The sequence below is a fragment of the Varroa destructor genome, unplaced genomic scaffold (genome assembly GCF_002443255.2).
Source record: "Varroa destructor unplaced genomic scaffold, Vdes_3.0 BEIS01000004.1, whole genome shotgun sequence".
In the NCBI taxonomy this organism is placed as follows: domain Eukaryota; kingdom Metazoa; phylum Arthropoda; class Arachnida; order Mesostigmata; family Varroidae; genus Varroa; species Varroa destructor.
In genome coordinates, this window is record NW_019211457.1 from 15,395,572 (window position 1) to 15,411,309 (window position 15,738).

Genomic DNA, 15,738 nt, shown 5'->3' on the forward strand with positions numbered 1-15,738 from the left:
AAAAACAATAATACTGCTGTTGCTCTATCGATGTTTTTTTTTATTCGTGGTGTCATCGCGACCATTCGGCCTTCCAGGCCGATTCTTCCACACACATTGGCTAAATAATTGCCGCAGGCACTCACGAGCAAATCAGGAAGTGAGCGGCTTGAATGGTGTGCACTAATAATGCTGAGCATGTTTGCCACTTTTTCCAACGTCGCTTCACGTCCCGCCGTCGTCGTCGTCAGTTACCAGTCGGCCAGCAGCCCCTCTGGCTGGCGGCCTAAACGATGAGCAGTACAACGTTAACAAGTGGTCGTCGGGCCTTCTCGAGTCCGTACCAGCGTCAAAAATAAAAACACAACTACGAGACATACTGATTGACTAATAATGCCAATAGTTTATTGATTGGTCTAACAAAGACACCTAAATCAAACAGATTTAGACTTCGCAAGGTCGTTTATCAGTAATAGTTGGAGTCTTATTCGAAATATGGGATTATATTATGTAAAGATGAAGAATAACAGTAAGAGAACGGCCCCGCGTTTGTTTTACTTGTGCCTATTTATCTAGTAACTGTTTTTTTGCGGGGATTCTGTTGACTTAAACTGGCATTGATTGAAAGTTATTTAATCGTGTCAGATGAGAATTTCTAGCGATTTTACTGCGGCACGTATATTTTGATGTGATAAGTGCTTCCGATTGTTGCCCTAGTTACGACGATCGATCGCCGATTTTCTTCTCTGTAACAGAATAATAAGAATAACAATAAAAATATAGTTTTGGGCCAAAATGAATTCTCATCCATTACCAAAATAGCCTTTGTGTATTAAACGGTTCCATAATGATTATCAGTTTGAAGATTGCAAACGAGATCCCAGTATCTTGATTTCTGATCGACGGTCTGCGACGACTATTAGCTAACAACTGTATCAAACGATATCCATCGAATTGACCTAAACTATTTAACAGGACAACGTATGCAGAAACAAGCGATGGAGCGCACAAACCAACTTTCATCATACACAAACACCATCTAGAAGATAACGGCTTGCCAGTGTGCAGAAAGGAAATTCTCGACACACTCTCTCACAGCTGTAGCTACAGTTACGTAATTTCCGAAATTATCACTCAAAAAGCAAGGTTTCAACAATGAGAAGCTCCTTCTCGACGTGCTAGGAATAGCCGCCCGCCGTTCCTGTCTGCGTAACGCAGCCACAACGGCTCCAACCGTTTAGTAGAAATCAACCGTCGACTGCAGATGTCGTTGGTAAATGACAATTTCCCTGTTTGGGGTCATTCCGTTCGCTGGATGACGATCCGCTTGTCAAGTAGTTGATGGCAGCGTCGCTTGAGGAAGAAGCACAGCGTTCGTTGAATCAATCTGATTAAAAATAGCATCTTCATACAAAAGTGTCTGTCCATTGCTACCTGCCGATTTGCCTCTGCAACGATGATTGGTCAACTCCTTGGGCTGGATTCACCTCAAAACTTTTAGCGGCAACTGTTTTGCTACTGAGAAAACGGGACAATGTACAGAGTGAAAACGCGAGGTCTAAATAAAGAGACTTCTCCTTATGTAGATCTCGCGTTGGTGGAGAAATGATCCGGTTAGTCATTGGTCTGACTAGTTCACTATGGAAAATTTCCGTTTCGAAACGCTGGTCATATCGTGACAACTGCTATAGGGTTATTAAGATGGAAATGAATTAACCTGAGTTTAAATTTAGCTTGACGTGATTGAGCTCCGCTGTACTAATGGTAGTGTAACAGAGTACGAAAGACATTCACTAATACTATGACCCATATATACATTTTGTATTATTATTATTATTATTTTGTATTAAACTATTATGTACTATGTGTTGGGTATGATGCAGGATTGAGGACAGCTTGAAAATGTCTTCCTCTCTACCAAAGGAATTGCTAATAGCGAGCTGTTTCCTAATGTTGTTGTCCTGACGAAAAATGTCGCCGAAATAATCAACCCATTTACATTCTAAAATGCGTTAAATCGATATGTTTATTGCGATTTGTAAAAACTACATAAGAACAGTAACTGTTTTTCTTGACGAGAGGTATTTACAAGCTTTGGCGATGTAAACGAACAGCGACTGTTTGAACGAGATCTCTATCGGCGAAGGTGTGTAGCGCGCGTCAACCCTCATACATAGTATCAAATCAGGATTTTTTAATCTACCCAGCCACAAGGTTATCTGTGTTAGCTTAATCTATGTTTCTAGAAAACCCTCGAAGTGTGGACAAAAATATAAATCGAACCGTTCCAACAGCGCGTTCAATGATTACCCCATTTTCAACTAAAAACATATGTTGACTCAGCTGCTATATTACACATCGTGCTTTCAAACACAAGTAACGCTTTTAAAAATGGGGTCTGGGACTTTCAACAATAAATACACTACATAAGTTAGTAAAGCGATTGTCTCTCCCTAACGATATGTTGGCTAATGTAAGCCAATATTTCCGCCGGAGCGAATCTTCCGATACGTGTTTGTTACGTAACAAGATATGCGAGATTCTTGTTTTCTAAAGTGTCATTGAATGAAATTAGAGAAGAAGTGAAAATATACTTGTAGCACTTCTAACAGCCCACATGTGTCCTTGTAGACTAAGTGTATTGAAACTAATACTGGCTTTTGACGTGATCCACGATCGATCGGATAAAGAGTATAAGTAAAACTTATCCGGCCCACAAGCTTGGTCACCATTTTCTCACAGCCAGTGTAGTATCTTAAACCAGCCCATGAATTGGCAGGTGCTAAGAGTCAGCTACGATTCCCGCTAATGTATCGTACTATCTCCCCCGTCCGAATCTTTTTTCTCCCTTGACTTGATTCATCGGTGCGCTTGATCATTAACTTGACTTGTATTTTTCTTCTATAAATTTAATTTCCCTGCAACTACGTATATAAGGCGGATCGTCCAAACGCAATTCCAATCGTCGACCCACGTTCTCGTAGAGTGGTACCCATGCGTCATGGAGGTCATCACGGAGTGTACGGCACTCCGACGGGCGTCGGCAAAAATGGAGCTGGTCAACAACAAGGCAATAACAGCACGACGTCACTTGCCATGCTCGAGGAGTTTGCCCGAGCGTCCGGACTTCCGGCTGCCGAGTTTCAGTTAATGGAATCGAAGACCAACAAGAAAGCAGCCGCGGCGCAGTTCCTTTGCACCGTCGAACTTGACGGTATCAAGTACAAGAGCTATCCCGACTATAGACCGACAGCGGAGCTCGCAAAGGAAGCGGCCGCTGCAAAAGCGCTCGCAGCCCTTGGTAATAATACTACTTTCGGTATTATTATTGTAGCTATGCTGCAACTACTAGAAAAAAATTACATAATAGTTTCTTCAATTGTTCCTTGTAGATCTTTTCCAAGTTAAATTTGAATCTTGAGATAATAAATGAGGATCGTCATTGCCTTGGAATTTTTTCTAAGCTCATCGTGCACACAGAGGCGCCCAGTGGTTCTGCTAATTATTTCATTTGATCTATTGCAGGAATAACCAAGGACAATCTGCAGCAGCGCGTAGCCGAAAAACAGGCATCCCTGCCGTTAGCTGATATGTCGACTGCGTCGCAAACCGAGGCTATTGCCGTAAAGCTCGCCCAGATACTCGAGAAACGGCCCAACGGGGTCTTCTCCAATTCAGTACCACAGCTCTTCGCCGAAGAGTTCAAACAAAAGCTGCCTGATGACTGGCAAACAAAGGTTGGCTACAAAATTTGTCTTAGGTCGTTAAATTCTTCGAGTTTCCGTTAAGCATCGCCTCAAGCGGTTGATTTCTTCCAGCATAGATGCAGTTTAGCTAATAAGCACGTGATTATGGAATTGATCTATATAGGTAGAGAAAAATGTTTATTGTTAATGCCAGTTACTCATTCTAAGGTCAACCCATACGACTAAAAATTGCAACGACCATAGGATTATCCACTTCATCTTTACTATAGCGAAAAAGGCCTCTAACGTAAAGCAAGTTATTCAGATCATACACTTCCAGCGTGTACAAAAGCTTGACAGTCTACGAGTAATACATTGCACCGATTCAGAGTTTTGTCAGGTTTCTCCCATAATAGTTCTGAAGGGCACCTGATGAACAACGATCACCATGCCCACTAACCCACCTGATCAGTTATCTGTTAAGCTCTAAATTAGGCATACACTCTTTCTATAGGTTGCCGGCCATAAACTGCTCGATTTCGTTCCAAATACAGTAGCAAAGTGTGACGTACTCTATCGCCGTGAGGTCGAAGGCAGTAATCCGGCGGCTCAGGGTTCCGTCGCACCACAAGTGCCTCCATTGTCGATAACGGAGGAACAGTTCATGTTCGTCACGATGCTCATTGTTGATGTACACAACTTTTACGGGCGCGTCGAGCGTGAGGAGTACCACACGCTCGTAAGCGATATGGAAGTTTACTATAAGGTGGAAGCGAATCTAGCCCAACAAAAGTTGGAACCCTCAGATCGGCCCGTTGTTGGAGCACTGTACGCAGTCTACGACGAGAGTTGGCACCGGGTTCAGTGTATTGCTGACGATGCGGCTGGGGGTGAGGTAGCGGAGTTCCGCTATGTCGATCTCGGCATCACCGAGTTGATTCCCCGGCAGAAACTGATGCATCTCGCTTATGATTTCTACGCGGTGCCATTCCTCGCCATACAACTACGGCTAGAAGAATTCGAAGAGTCCAGTGTGTCCGAATCGAAGCGGCCGTCAGTACAGGCCCTGATGGAGCGGTTCATGCAGAACAAAATCCTGTGGGCGGTTCCAGCTCCAGGGGTCGATCTGTCCGCTAGGCCGTTACCGGTAAAAGTGTACGACACTGGAGATGATTCGGCAGATTGTGCCAGCAGTGTCGAAGGCAACAAAGACCTGTCACAGGTGAGCAATTGATTAGGTTCTAAGATACGATTGCCTTTCTCTGTTAACGCAAACATTATACCTACATGCGCGTTGGCGTATTTGAATCAGTGACGTCCCAGGCCTAGCGTCCAGCTGCTATTTGTTAACTAGTTGAGTCATCATGTAACTGGAATACCACAGTATCTAGGTAAAAAATTAGCTTGTATTAGCTAACGGAAGTACGTTTACTGGCTGTTGAAAACAGTAGCTGCAAAAAGGCTCCTTATTAGTTAATTAGAATATCCGGCCGAAGAGAGCAAATCCACTGGAAGACAATAATCAATTGTGGTAATTTTCCATGGTATGTGCCCTGGGCTGAAGTTCTTTCGGTAGTTTGCCGTTCAACCAATATAGTTGATCAACTGTAATTCTAGTGAATTAAATTAATCACAAATGGCAGTGCATTTAGTATTAGCACCATTCATGATAGGTAGAAGAACGTCAAAAAGGGATTATATAGATAAATATACATCCTCTACCGTTCCTAATAAAAACTTTCGTCTCCTTAACTACTTATCCGCATTTCAGGGTCAGCAGATAGATATCAATACGGAAATCTACAAGATCGTGGCGACGCCGGTAATATTCCCAGCACCCGTTATCGCCAAAGGCTATTTAAGCTGTGTCTTACCGGACGGTTTTATCTATCTTCAAATTGAAGACTTCGGTCTCAGCGAACTGCGCAGCCTCACTGTCGAACCAGCTAGCGATACGCCCGTTGAATCGGTAAATCTTTTCCTTTGTTTTTTGACTTATTTGCAAAATTTCCTTACACAACTCTACGGCTACTAAAAATAAGGTGTATGTAGGTTAGGCGAATGCTCATCATGCGTGCCATTACCGTTATTAAACCCTAAACGTCGTTAACGTTGAGTATGTCCAAATCAAGTACTCAACAGATGCTTTCAAGTACTGCTTCTTTTTTTAATTTAGTGTGTTCTCAACCGTACTTATGTATAGGGTAAAATAGTGCTATTTATCACTTATCGAATAAGACCGACGCCTATGATCGTTTCAAACTCCTTAATACTTTCAGTTGTTGCATGATTTCCAACGTAGTTTCAAAGCTGCGAGATAATGCGTCAAAAGCTCGGCACACGACAGCGGGTCTTGTTATTCGATTTACTAAATCACGCATACGATAAATGAAATAGCTTATGTTAGTGCACGCTAGCGAGCTAAATCCTTAATCCACTGAACACACACGTGCGGCCGTCAGTACTTGTAACAGGCATAGTTAGGGATGAAATTTAACTATAATGGGTGAATGGGTTATAGAGGCAAGCCATTGGCGACGGCAGCGCAGTGAACGGTTAAAAAGCTGTCATAATGCTAGTACTACTGGGATTAGTGGTTCAATTCAGCCATCGCGATTCAGTAGTTCGTGGTCAAAGTTAGAAAGAGTATGATCGTGTTCAATGACGATAGCGGTGAAGTTCTTCAACAAGTAATAGTTACATATGAGAACAGATCATGAGCAACGTTAAGAGATGCATACCGCTATCACCATGCGAACGGGATAGTCTTCCATAAAAAAAAATAGGTGTACGATGTGCAAATAGCTTGTTATTATTGTTTTATAAGAACATTTGGAAGGCTGTCACGTAGTGCCTTCAGACCTCGAAATGATTGGATTATTTATTGGATTTCTGTTTTTATGTCAACCCTACGTTCTTCAACATATAGAAGTAAAATCGTACGGAAGAAAAGTCTTTAAAGAAGCCGTCATCATCTCCAAAGGAAAATCGATCTAGCTTAGACTGCGGGAACAAAAGGCGGCACAAAATAAATTTGTTTTTGTCGTCGACCAATGTATTTGTCGCTTCTAGTCTTACCGGTGATTTGACCGGCGTTGGACCTCCTTAAATTAAAAGCCACTCGGCCAATCGAGCTTAGTGAACCCATTGGATGGGCAAACTCAATGCGATGCGAATCTTCGAGAATTAAGTAACTGGCCTCGGTGATTCAGAACGCATATATGTCCAGCTAGCAACTTTGTAAGTTGCTCGTGCCGTTTTCGCATCGGGACAGAAATCGTTATCGTGTAAGTTACTGATCAATTCTATACGATCATACGAGATTAGTGGGCGAAGAAATCTACACAGTTGCTTCTATGTGTTTGTAGGTGCAAGAAAACAAGATGTATTGCGCGCAGCTTGAAGGCAGCTGGTATCGTTGCGTGGCGACCAATATTGTCTCTAACCAAGAAATCGACATTGAGTTTATCGATTATGGCAACAAGGACACCGTAGACATAAAAAAAATGTTCGCGCTTAAGACTGGCTCGCATATTGAAGATCTTCCTCCTCAGGTATAAATCCTGTGCTGCCTTAAGTTCAATTTGCCACGCTTGAAAAATAATAAGCATTTCTCTTGTTTACTTCGTGATGGGAACGTCGCACGCCTTTGGTTTAGCAAAGTGACTTTGCCATATATATTATGCATATATACAAGGTAAAGTAAACATCTATTGACAGTCTGAAAACCCTTGATTACCTTCTTTTTCTTTTAATCTTTACCATATTTTACTCTATTGTTAATTTAATAGATGCAAAATCAGCACTACCTTCCAAACTATAGATATATTTTTACGCTATATATACATGTATAAGGTTAATCTTTATCATAGGCGGTTCGCGCGCACATGACGAACCTTCAACCGGTTGATACCTGGACGGTGGAAGAACTCGCTACGATTACAGATTTTTGTCCTGAAGACCAGAAGCTCATTATCAAGGTATCGTCGTCGAGCTGCTGCGAAGGCCGCGAATGCGATGAGAACATTCGACATGTTGATATCTTTAAACGGACGCAACCAAACGACGAACTCGTTTCGGTCAACCACAGACTTTACGAGGAACTTAAGTAAGTTCATACCTACACATGGCTCTCGGGTTAAATAGGTTAGGCTGAAAGCACCCACGCACATTAAAACAGCATTGTCTATCTATTTCATGTATAATTACTAGGTGAAAGCCTTTCCGAAAGGACACTACCATCTTGAACAACTTGTGCTTCTCTTACTTTTTGTTTCGATTGCCTCACGGCATCAAACGAACTACGAACAGCGTTTGAGTGCGCCCTTTCCTCATTTTAGTATTTTTTGATAATCGACCTTGTGGCCTATTAAACAAATCGTTTTTACAAAGGCCCCTGTATTTACGCGTATTGGCTGTATATGCTGATCCGTCGCAAATATGGCACACACCAATTTTTGTCTTTTCTCTGAGTCTTTCTTGACCTTGTCTGAGTGTTTAATTGGGTCTATTAAACCCGATCTGGAACGACTATTCGTCGTGAAATGATTTGTTGTATTCTGTTTTATGATGGCCTGTTTTATACAGGATATTCGAAGCTTGAAGTTCTGCTCGACATTTTCATCCTCTCAGACGATATACAATATACATTGCTTAGAAATGAGAAAATTTAATCATTATATGCTTTACTAGTACATAGTAGTAAAAGGTAATCTAATAGACTCTTTAATATTTATATTGAAGAAGCGTTTCGCCCTTGTGTAAGCTACGCAAGCCTTTTTCGCTTTACTAAAGCTAATTTCGAGTAGAGCAAAACAACAGGTCATATTCTCTTTTGTTACCTTCCAAGCTTTCACCTTAGCATCACTTCTTTTCGCCTAGAATCTTTACTTCTCCTTCACTCACCGGTCGTGTCTCATTATTAGCTAACTCAGTTATGTTTGCTAATACTGCTGCCGTTGCTGTTGCCGCTGCCCGTTGCTCGTGTGCCTATCAACAAACACCATCACCAACCACTTCATCGACTACAATAACCTTTTACCACCTGAAATCGACTACTACTGCTACCTGAGACCTATTCTGAACATTACAAAACCCCCACGACGATATTGTTCCATTCATGACGCTACGATCGTCTAATTTTTACTATATTGCGTCCCACAAATATCTCCACCATTGCCCTTTGCCTATCGTTCTCTCGGTGTTTCCATTCGTTCTTTTTGGTGACCACATAAACGGCTCTTCTTACGTGATCGATTATTTGTCCCCTGTGTCAATTTCCCTACCTGTCAACACACGTCGTGATGTCATGCGGTGGCCCTGGATCGTCACGGTCCCATCGGTCGTAACTAACGGCGTAATCGTCCCGAATTGACGCCACCTACCGTATTCGTTAACTTCGAAACGAAAGGGCAACGACGTCGTCAACATCGTCTGCTTCAAATGGCCACGCGGGCAAAAACGCAGGCGAGTGGCTAGCGACTGGCTCGCAGCCGCCTCTTGTGCCCGTGTACCCGAAGGCCGAGCCTCCGACACACGGTACCACCATTATGCTGCATGTCGTATCCGCAGCCTCCCCGCTGTCTCTGGTCATTCAGCCATTTAACACTTCTAGCGAGCTGGCTAATCTGCGCGCGCAGATGCAGCTATACTACGGCAAACAGGTAGATCACGCAGAACTAGCAAGCAGAATCAATCACCCTCACAACACAGCGCATGCGCACTAGAACATGTGATAGTGGCTTCGTTTCATCTGTCACGAAGTTCAACTTCGAAAATTCTGTGGTACTTAAAGAGGAGTTCAATGACATGATTATAATTGTAATACGAGAAATGTGCGTCAGATGGGCAATCGATTCATTCGTAAAAGGTAAAACGATATAAGGATTATTCCAAGGCTACCTATACAGAATAAAAGCGGAAACCACACTAAAAAGGTATTGATGGCATATGGCCAGAACTCGACTAATAGACTTGGTAAACTAATAGACTTATAGCTAACATAGCACGTGACGCCATTCCGTTGACGAATATGATTAGGTTTAGCATAAATTATATCGAAAGCAAATTTAAGTTGTCATTTATCTCACTCGTTTTGTTAAAAAGATGAGCAGAAAATTCATTGACAAAATGATGCTTTCCAAAACAAATTCATTAGAAATCCTTCTCTTTATGAATAGCCAACCGCGGCAGACAGCGACCAAACCTATTTCCCCTAATTACTATAAATGTCTGCGTTATATCAGGATACACCGTGAGGACCGTTTGTCAAATATACGTTTTTTTGAACACGCATGCTGTAGACAAGTGGGCTACTACTGGACACACCATGGACTCGTGATACTTGGGTCGCACGAATTAAATCTTAAATCATATCTTGCTACCTCTCCTATGGAGTGGTCTTGCATTCGATCCTGAATTATGGTTAGGTGGATCGTTCATTTTTTGATGCGGTGATGGACTCGAAACTTGTAAAACTGACGGTTGGTATTCTGCATGATAAGAATCGCACCAGATATTGCACCTTGGTTATTTTAATAGATATACATCTGAGTAAATTACAAGATACTTATTTCTACATTTTTTCCGAAAATTACAAAATTTTGCAAATAACATTTTCCTGAAGAATTATTTTTCGCGGTGATTTTGCAGAGGAAACAGCGCTCTGTCAAGTCAACTAGCGAAGGAATCGTCTTAAAAAAATTTGGATTTTTTGCGATAACGGCTTTTGTTGAAAAAAAAATCATTTGTATCTCACGGGTCTTTAAGCGCGTTTTGTATCAGCCACTTTAACGTTTCGGTTGATGGACAAGCTTACTTCTCTTTAAATATTTTTAGAGACTATAACGGAGTGCTCCGTTGCAGAATTTTCTAATGATAACCATCAAATAGTACCTAAGTTCAGTGGACCTAGAAAAAGAGACAATGTCCAGGGCTGTTTTTAAAAAGGTGCCCGGATCATATTCAATATCACTATGCGTTTAAACAGCGCATTCTTACTAAATTATGTCTAAAAAACGTTAAGATTTCTGTGAAAGTCTATGTGTTCAAATTGTTTAGATCCGAAATTGATAAACAAAATTTCTTGATTTGATTTCTTGTTTTATGCGCTTTTCGTTCTTTTTCATTTTAACAACAATACGCTTGCAAGCATTATCAAATTATTTAAATAATATCGAAAAACGTGTATTACGACATTAAATTACATTAAGGTAACTGGTTTCTGTCAATTGGACGACAAGTTTTAATTCCTCCCCTCCACGTATTGGATGTAAAATGGAAAAACGTAAACTGAAAAAATCTTTATGAACAGCTGACCATATGCTGGCCAACTTGCCTATGTTTACTCCATATCGTGTACCGGTCTAACTATACCAAAGAACATGCTACTCTCAGGAGCTTTTTTGCTGCTACATTTTTTTTAAGAAGCAAGAATTTTATCGTGTAGAAGGACGGTTTTTAGCATGATTCTTCGCATAGTTCTGTCGTATGTCTATTACATGAATTGACAGCCCGTAAAAACGTACGAAAATCGAAAGACAAAAAAGCTGAAAAAGATAGAACTAAATGCACGTTCCGTATGTTATAAATAAAAGGTGCATTACAACTTATTCCCTACTTTCTCATACTACCATAAACTACTGATTAACCGTTGTTCCGCTTCATCGATTTCGTGTACTCGACGCATCACAGGAGAACCGCCTAGAGCTATCGGAGTTCGAGATTGGCACGGGCAAATTCTACGCCTGTTTACAAGACGAGATATGGGAGCGGGCGTACGTTGAGAAAGTGAGCGGAGCACCCTCGCCAGACGGCGCCACTTGCACGATGGCCGTTTGCTACTTTGTCGATAACGGCGCGTATATGCCGTTGACGGTAGCGGCGACCTCCATCCAACCCTTGCACCAGCAGTTCAGGAAGCTACCCCGTCAGGCCATTCAGGCGCAGCTACACGGGGTCAGGCCGAAAGAAGGAGCAGCCGACTTCGACCCCATGGACTGTATCACCTTCCAGGTTAGTCCTGCTGAAAAATTTATATTTTTAGCGTTCGAGATATACAGTGCATCTGAAATGTATGAATTACATTTGCTTAATTCTATATGTATATATGCGTGATGATTATGCTAACGCAGGTGCAGAGTAGGACCTTAAGGGATGTGTGACAAAAGGGAGACTTTGTAGAAGCAGGAACTTTAGCATCTTTCAACAATTTTCACATGAGTTCACAACACCAGGGTCAAAAGTATGGTATAAATGAACTATGAATATCGTAAGTATGAAGTGAATGTGGCTTAGGTAGACGTCATCACTGATTAAATACACGTCTTTCCATTTAAATAAATGCATACGTTTATAATGTTCCACTATAATTACAGAAGCACATTACTGGTCGAGATCTTGAAGGGAAGATTTGCGACCACTCGGAAGACTCTCGCGTTACGCCCTCGCCCACATTCAGTCTTGCACTCGAACTCTTCGAAGAAGATCTTGCTCTACGCGATCTCTACGCTGAAATGAACCTGCTAGCGATCGTTAAGGATGAAGCCACCTGAAGCGGCGACCTGTGACGGCTATCGTCAACGTGTTACAGGCAATAATATTAACAGATTTATGCATAAAGAATGCTAAAGAAACCGAAAAACCAAAAAGACAATAACCCTTTCGATTAATCGGGGGTGGTTTACGTCTTCGTTATGCTCGTAGTAATAACTGCTAGCACACATCTAATGTTAAAAGGATACACTACCTGTACCTAATATGGGGGTGCCTATAAGAGGAGGCCCATAAAAAGCAAATTGATTAAGAACAGAAGTGACTACTACGACAGGACAAATAACGAATGTACGCTACAGCCGAATTACCAATGAGAAAAAGGAAACTAGTGCAGATATCGATAAAGAGATACACATAGTGATGGTAATAGTAATAATAACCTAATTATAAATATATACGAGTGCTGCACACGGTTATACAACAGAAAACCAACAATGAGTGCAAGCAAATGAGAGAAGAAAATACGGTATTAACGCAAAAAAAAAAAAAAAAACCATAACAACGGTCTGAACTAAGAAAAAAACGTCTATAGCTGAAGAGAGGACCGCATCATTACGAAACACCCAGAAGAGAATAATGGGAAAAACGCGAATATTTAAAATGAAACGTTTGTTTTTGATGGTACATTCATGCTAGTGATAAATGAGAAAGATTCTGTTGGAGCGATGCCAATTAAATTTAGTAACTAAACATCTTAAGTGAGATATAGTTATATAAGTAAACTAGAGAAAAGGAGATCCTTACTCCGAATTGACGATGATACATTATATTAATATATGTAATTCTATTGTATACTAATCTGAGTGCTTCTGGTGTGAGATCATCTGCTTTGCGGTAACAATAACTATTAATAATAATAATAATAATAATTATTATTAATATAACAAAGATAAAATAGTAAAAAGAACTATAATAACTTGAATTCAATATGAAGAAAATATTCGTGGCAAATAAGTAAAGAGACACTAATATATATTATAAAAACAATATAAAACCTACAACGCATAGCCAGATCGGCTGTTATTGCCCAGTTCGCTTTTTAGTTTAACATATTTTTTTGATTTTATCAAACAACAATGGTGGCTAACTATTCGGATTACGTTGACTAAATGGTGGTTAGTAATGTGTCAATACGAAAATAGTAATCAAACATGGAAATAATATGTCTGCGGAGTGAAACGATGAGTATTGTTTCATTGGGTTTGGGCTCACTTTCTGGGTTCGGATCGGGTAATAATAGCCGATTTACCCTAAGAACATTGACCAGACGGGTCAAAACGTTGGCCGAGGCCAACTTTTGTTCTCAATCCCCTACTGGAATAAGCTGGCCATCAGCCCAAATTTGATCACGTAAATAAATCGAGTGGGCCGAAACTAATGCGAAAATTCATAAAAGCCGACTCACTGGCAGTCAGCCCGTCGGCGAACAGCTGCCCCTAGCACTAGCGCATATATCTGACGTACGTCAAAGCATCGATGAAAAATCGCAGCAGTCTTTAGAGACATGTCGTCGACAACAAAGGCCGACGCAGTGAAGGCGAACAGCAACAACAGAATGAGAAGCTAAAAACACTGTAACAGACAGGAGTATTAGTATGAATGTTATCATTGCAATCAATATTATGCTAAAAAAAAGCAAATGTTGGAAGTCGAAGTAATATTTATATAGAGATTGTAATGGCAAAAAATATGATAAATCTTCCACCAAATCACGCTGACGAAGGCACCTAAGTGATACACGGCACGTGGTGGCGGGCTATTCAAATGCTATGGTGACAATACTGATAATGATATTTATATATTTAAGAAGTATTCAATCGATCGATTACTTAACTTCCACTGCGGTTTTACAGGGGAGAAAGATCAAGAGCGAAAAACAGACAGATTACATGGTGTCAACGCAAGAACCCATATTCGTACGTGTTTCTACCGAATGCCCTAATTTGGTTTGCTGTCAGTTCGCCGATTGTTAACGGGCCTTCATGCCCGATATCGACTGTTGTGTTCAGGACTTTCGATACCTGGCGCTGCTTTATTTTCTCCTTATTAATTTCAAATAAACGAATTCACCTATATATGAGCAGTCATTGATAACAAAAATGTATCGTGGGCTTCATTGCCCTATTCGGTTCCAATTCAGTAATGCATCTAGTCAAGCGTTTAATGGAAAAAAAGCACCGATTTTTTACAACAAAAAAAACCTAACGAAATGGGCGAACTATGTCCTTTTTCACCACAAATCTAGAAATAGGCACGAGCCATCACTAATCTCAACCATCGCATACAGTAACATCTCTTCGATAGAAAATCATGAGCACAACTATAATTCTCTACGGTCATTGCCAAAAAAACTTCACTTACGAAAATAAGAATGGACATCTTCCGGAAATCCTGCTATGGACCTATGCTGTGTTTATTGCAATATTTTCTATATATCATTCTTTATTACGCACTATTAAGGTGAACTAGATAAATTCGAGATAGCATTGGGTTTATTGGAAATGATTGGATGTGTCATGTCGGGCGCAAATAATGGAAGAACTGGTGCATAGTACCAACAAACAGAGACTTATATAGCTTGTAGATGATCTGGTAGTTACAGCATCGCCATGTCGCTATTACATGTTGCTAGCAGATTTTGTGAATACGAATGTACATATAGATATGAGCCTACGGATGAAACAGCGGGTATGTTGAGGAAAAATAGGGTTTATAAGCGTCTTCCTATGCAAGTTAATCGACGTTCAAGAAAGGAGCCGTTCTTAATATATGACAAAATACGAAGAGGTTATTACGATTTACAAAAGTGAGCTGATTAAATAACACCAGACGAAGCGAAGTGCGACTGATCAGTTCTGACTACTTAATAACGATTCAACTAAATAACGATTCAAGCACAGACAAAACTAATGTGCAGAAGCAGAAAATAAGCACAAAAAAAAATGTTAAACAAATCGAAAAAATCGACGAAAAAATCCACTAAGTGATCAACTATTTCACATATACTAAACGGATACATTATGATTTAACATGCATGTAACGAGCGATATAATAACACCGCTTTACGGTTATGAAATAGAAAGCGAGCGAAAGACAACAAAAAACAAGTTTATAGCGTAAAAGCAAGGGACGACTGACACCAAAATATCTATGAAGCGTATGAAGTGACAACAACGATGCATAAACAAGTAATAAACCTCTTGTTGGACTTCAGTGAACGTATTGGATATATTTGGCTGTTTTCCCTACTTCTTTTTTTTTTTTTCTCTTCTTCTACAGTGACCTATTAATTATGGCGAAAAGTTTAGGCTTGCAAGCGAACGGCGTATGTATTATAGTCAGACGGCGATTCAAGACGTCAAGACCGAAGCGTGTATTTTTCTGTATATAATATTATTCGAGTGTGCTTACAACTCAATCTGTAACAACCTGTAATCGAGGAAAACGTTGAATTTGTTAGCGCAGATTTAACGATCGTCATATAAAGGTCGGCTATTTTTTTCTTTTCACTTCGCGTATA

General features: G+C 40.6%; 1 protein-coding gene and 1 long non-coding RNA gene across 13 annotated transcripts in view; one reads left to right on the forward strand and one right to left on the reverse strand.

Annotated features, from left to right (window-relative positions):
• The window catches only part of LOC111248694 (tudor domain-containing protein 7B-like), a 32,731-nt gene extending 17,284 nt beyond the window's left edge, over positions 1 to 15,447 (forward strand). For 6 of the 12 annotated variants that reach the window (XM_086985888.1, XM_086985889.1, XM_086985890.1 and 3 more), the window contains 9 exons: positions 2,917 to 3,280; positions 3,505 to 3,716; positions 4,180 to 4,887; positions 5,437 to 5,634; positions 7,034 to 7,219; positions 7,538 to 7,773; positions 9,076 to 9,328; positions 11,358 to 11,678; positions 12,041 to 15,447. In XM_086985888.1, the coding sequence (XP_086842014.1) occupies positions 2,917 to 3,280; positions 3,505 to 3,716; positions 4,180 to 4,887; positions 5,437 to 5,634; positions 7,034 to 7,219; positions 7,538 to 7,773; positions 9,076 to 9,328; positions 11,358 to 11,678; positions 12,041 to 12,217 (2,655 nt within the window). In that variant the 3' untranslated portion in view covers positions 12,218 to 15,447. Of the gene's footprint in view, positions 1 to 2,916; positions 3,281 to 3,504; positions 3,717 to 4,179; positions 4,888 to 5,436; positions 5,635 to 7,033; positions 7,220 to 7,537; positions 7,774 to 8,514; positions 8,732 to 9,075; positions 9,329 to 9,910; positions 10,118 to 11,357; positions 11,679 to 12,040 lie in introns of those variants that run through there. The other 6 variants (XM_086985887.1, XM_086985895.1, XM_086985894.1 and 3 more) reach the window with 6 other exon arrangements.
• On the reverse strand, positions 6,455 to 8,709 carry LOC147755890 (uncharacterized). The gene is made up of 2 exons (XR_015325541.1): positions 8,571 to 8,709; positions 6,455 to 7,707 (listed from the first exon to the last, which is right to left on the reverse strand). It is a non-coding gene; the product is annotated as an uncharacterized LOC147755890 (long non-coding RNA).
• Positions 15,448 to 15,738: the final 291 nt, after the last annotated feature.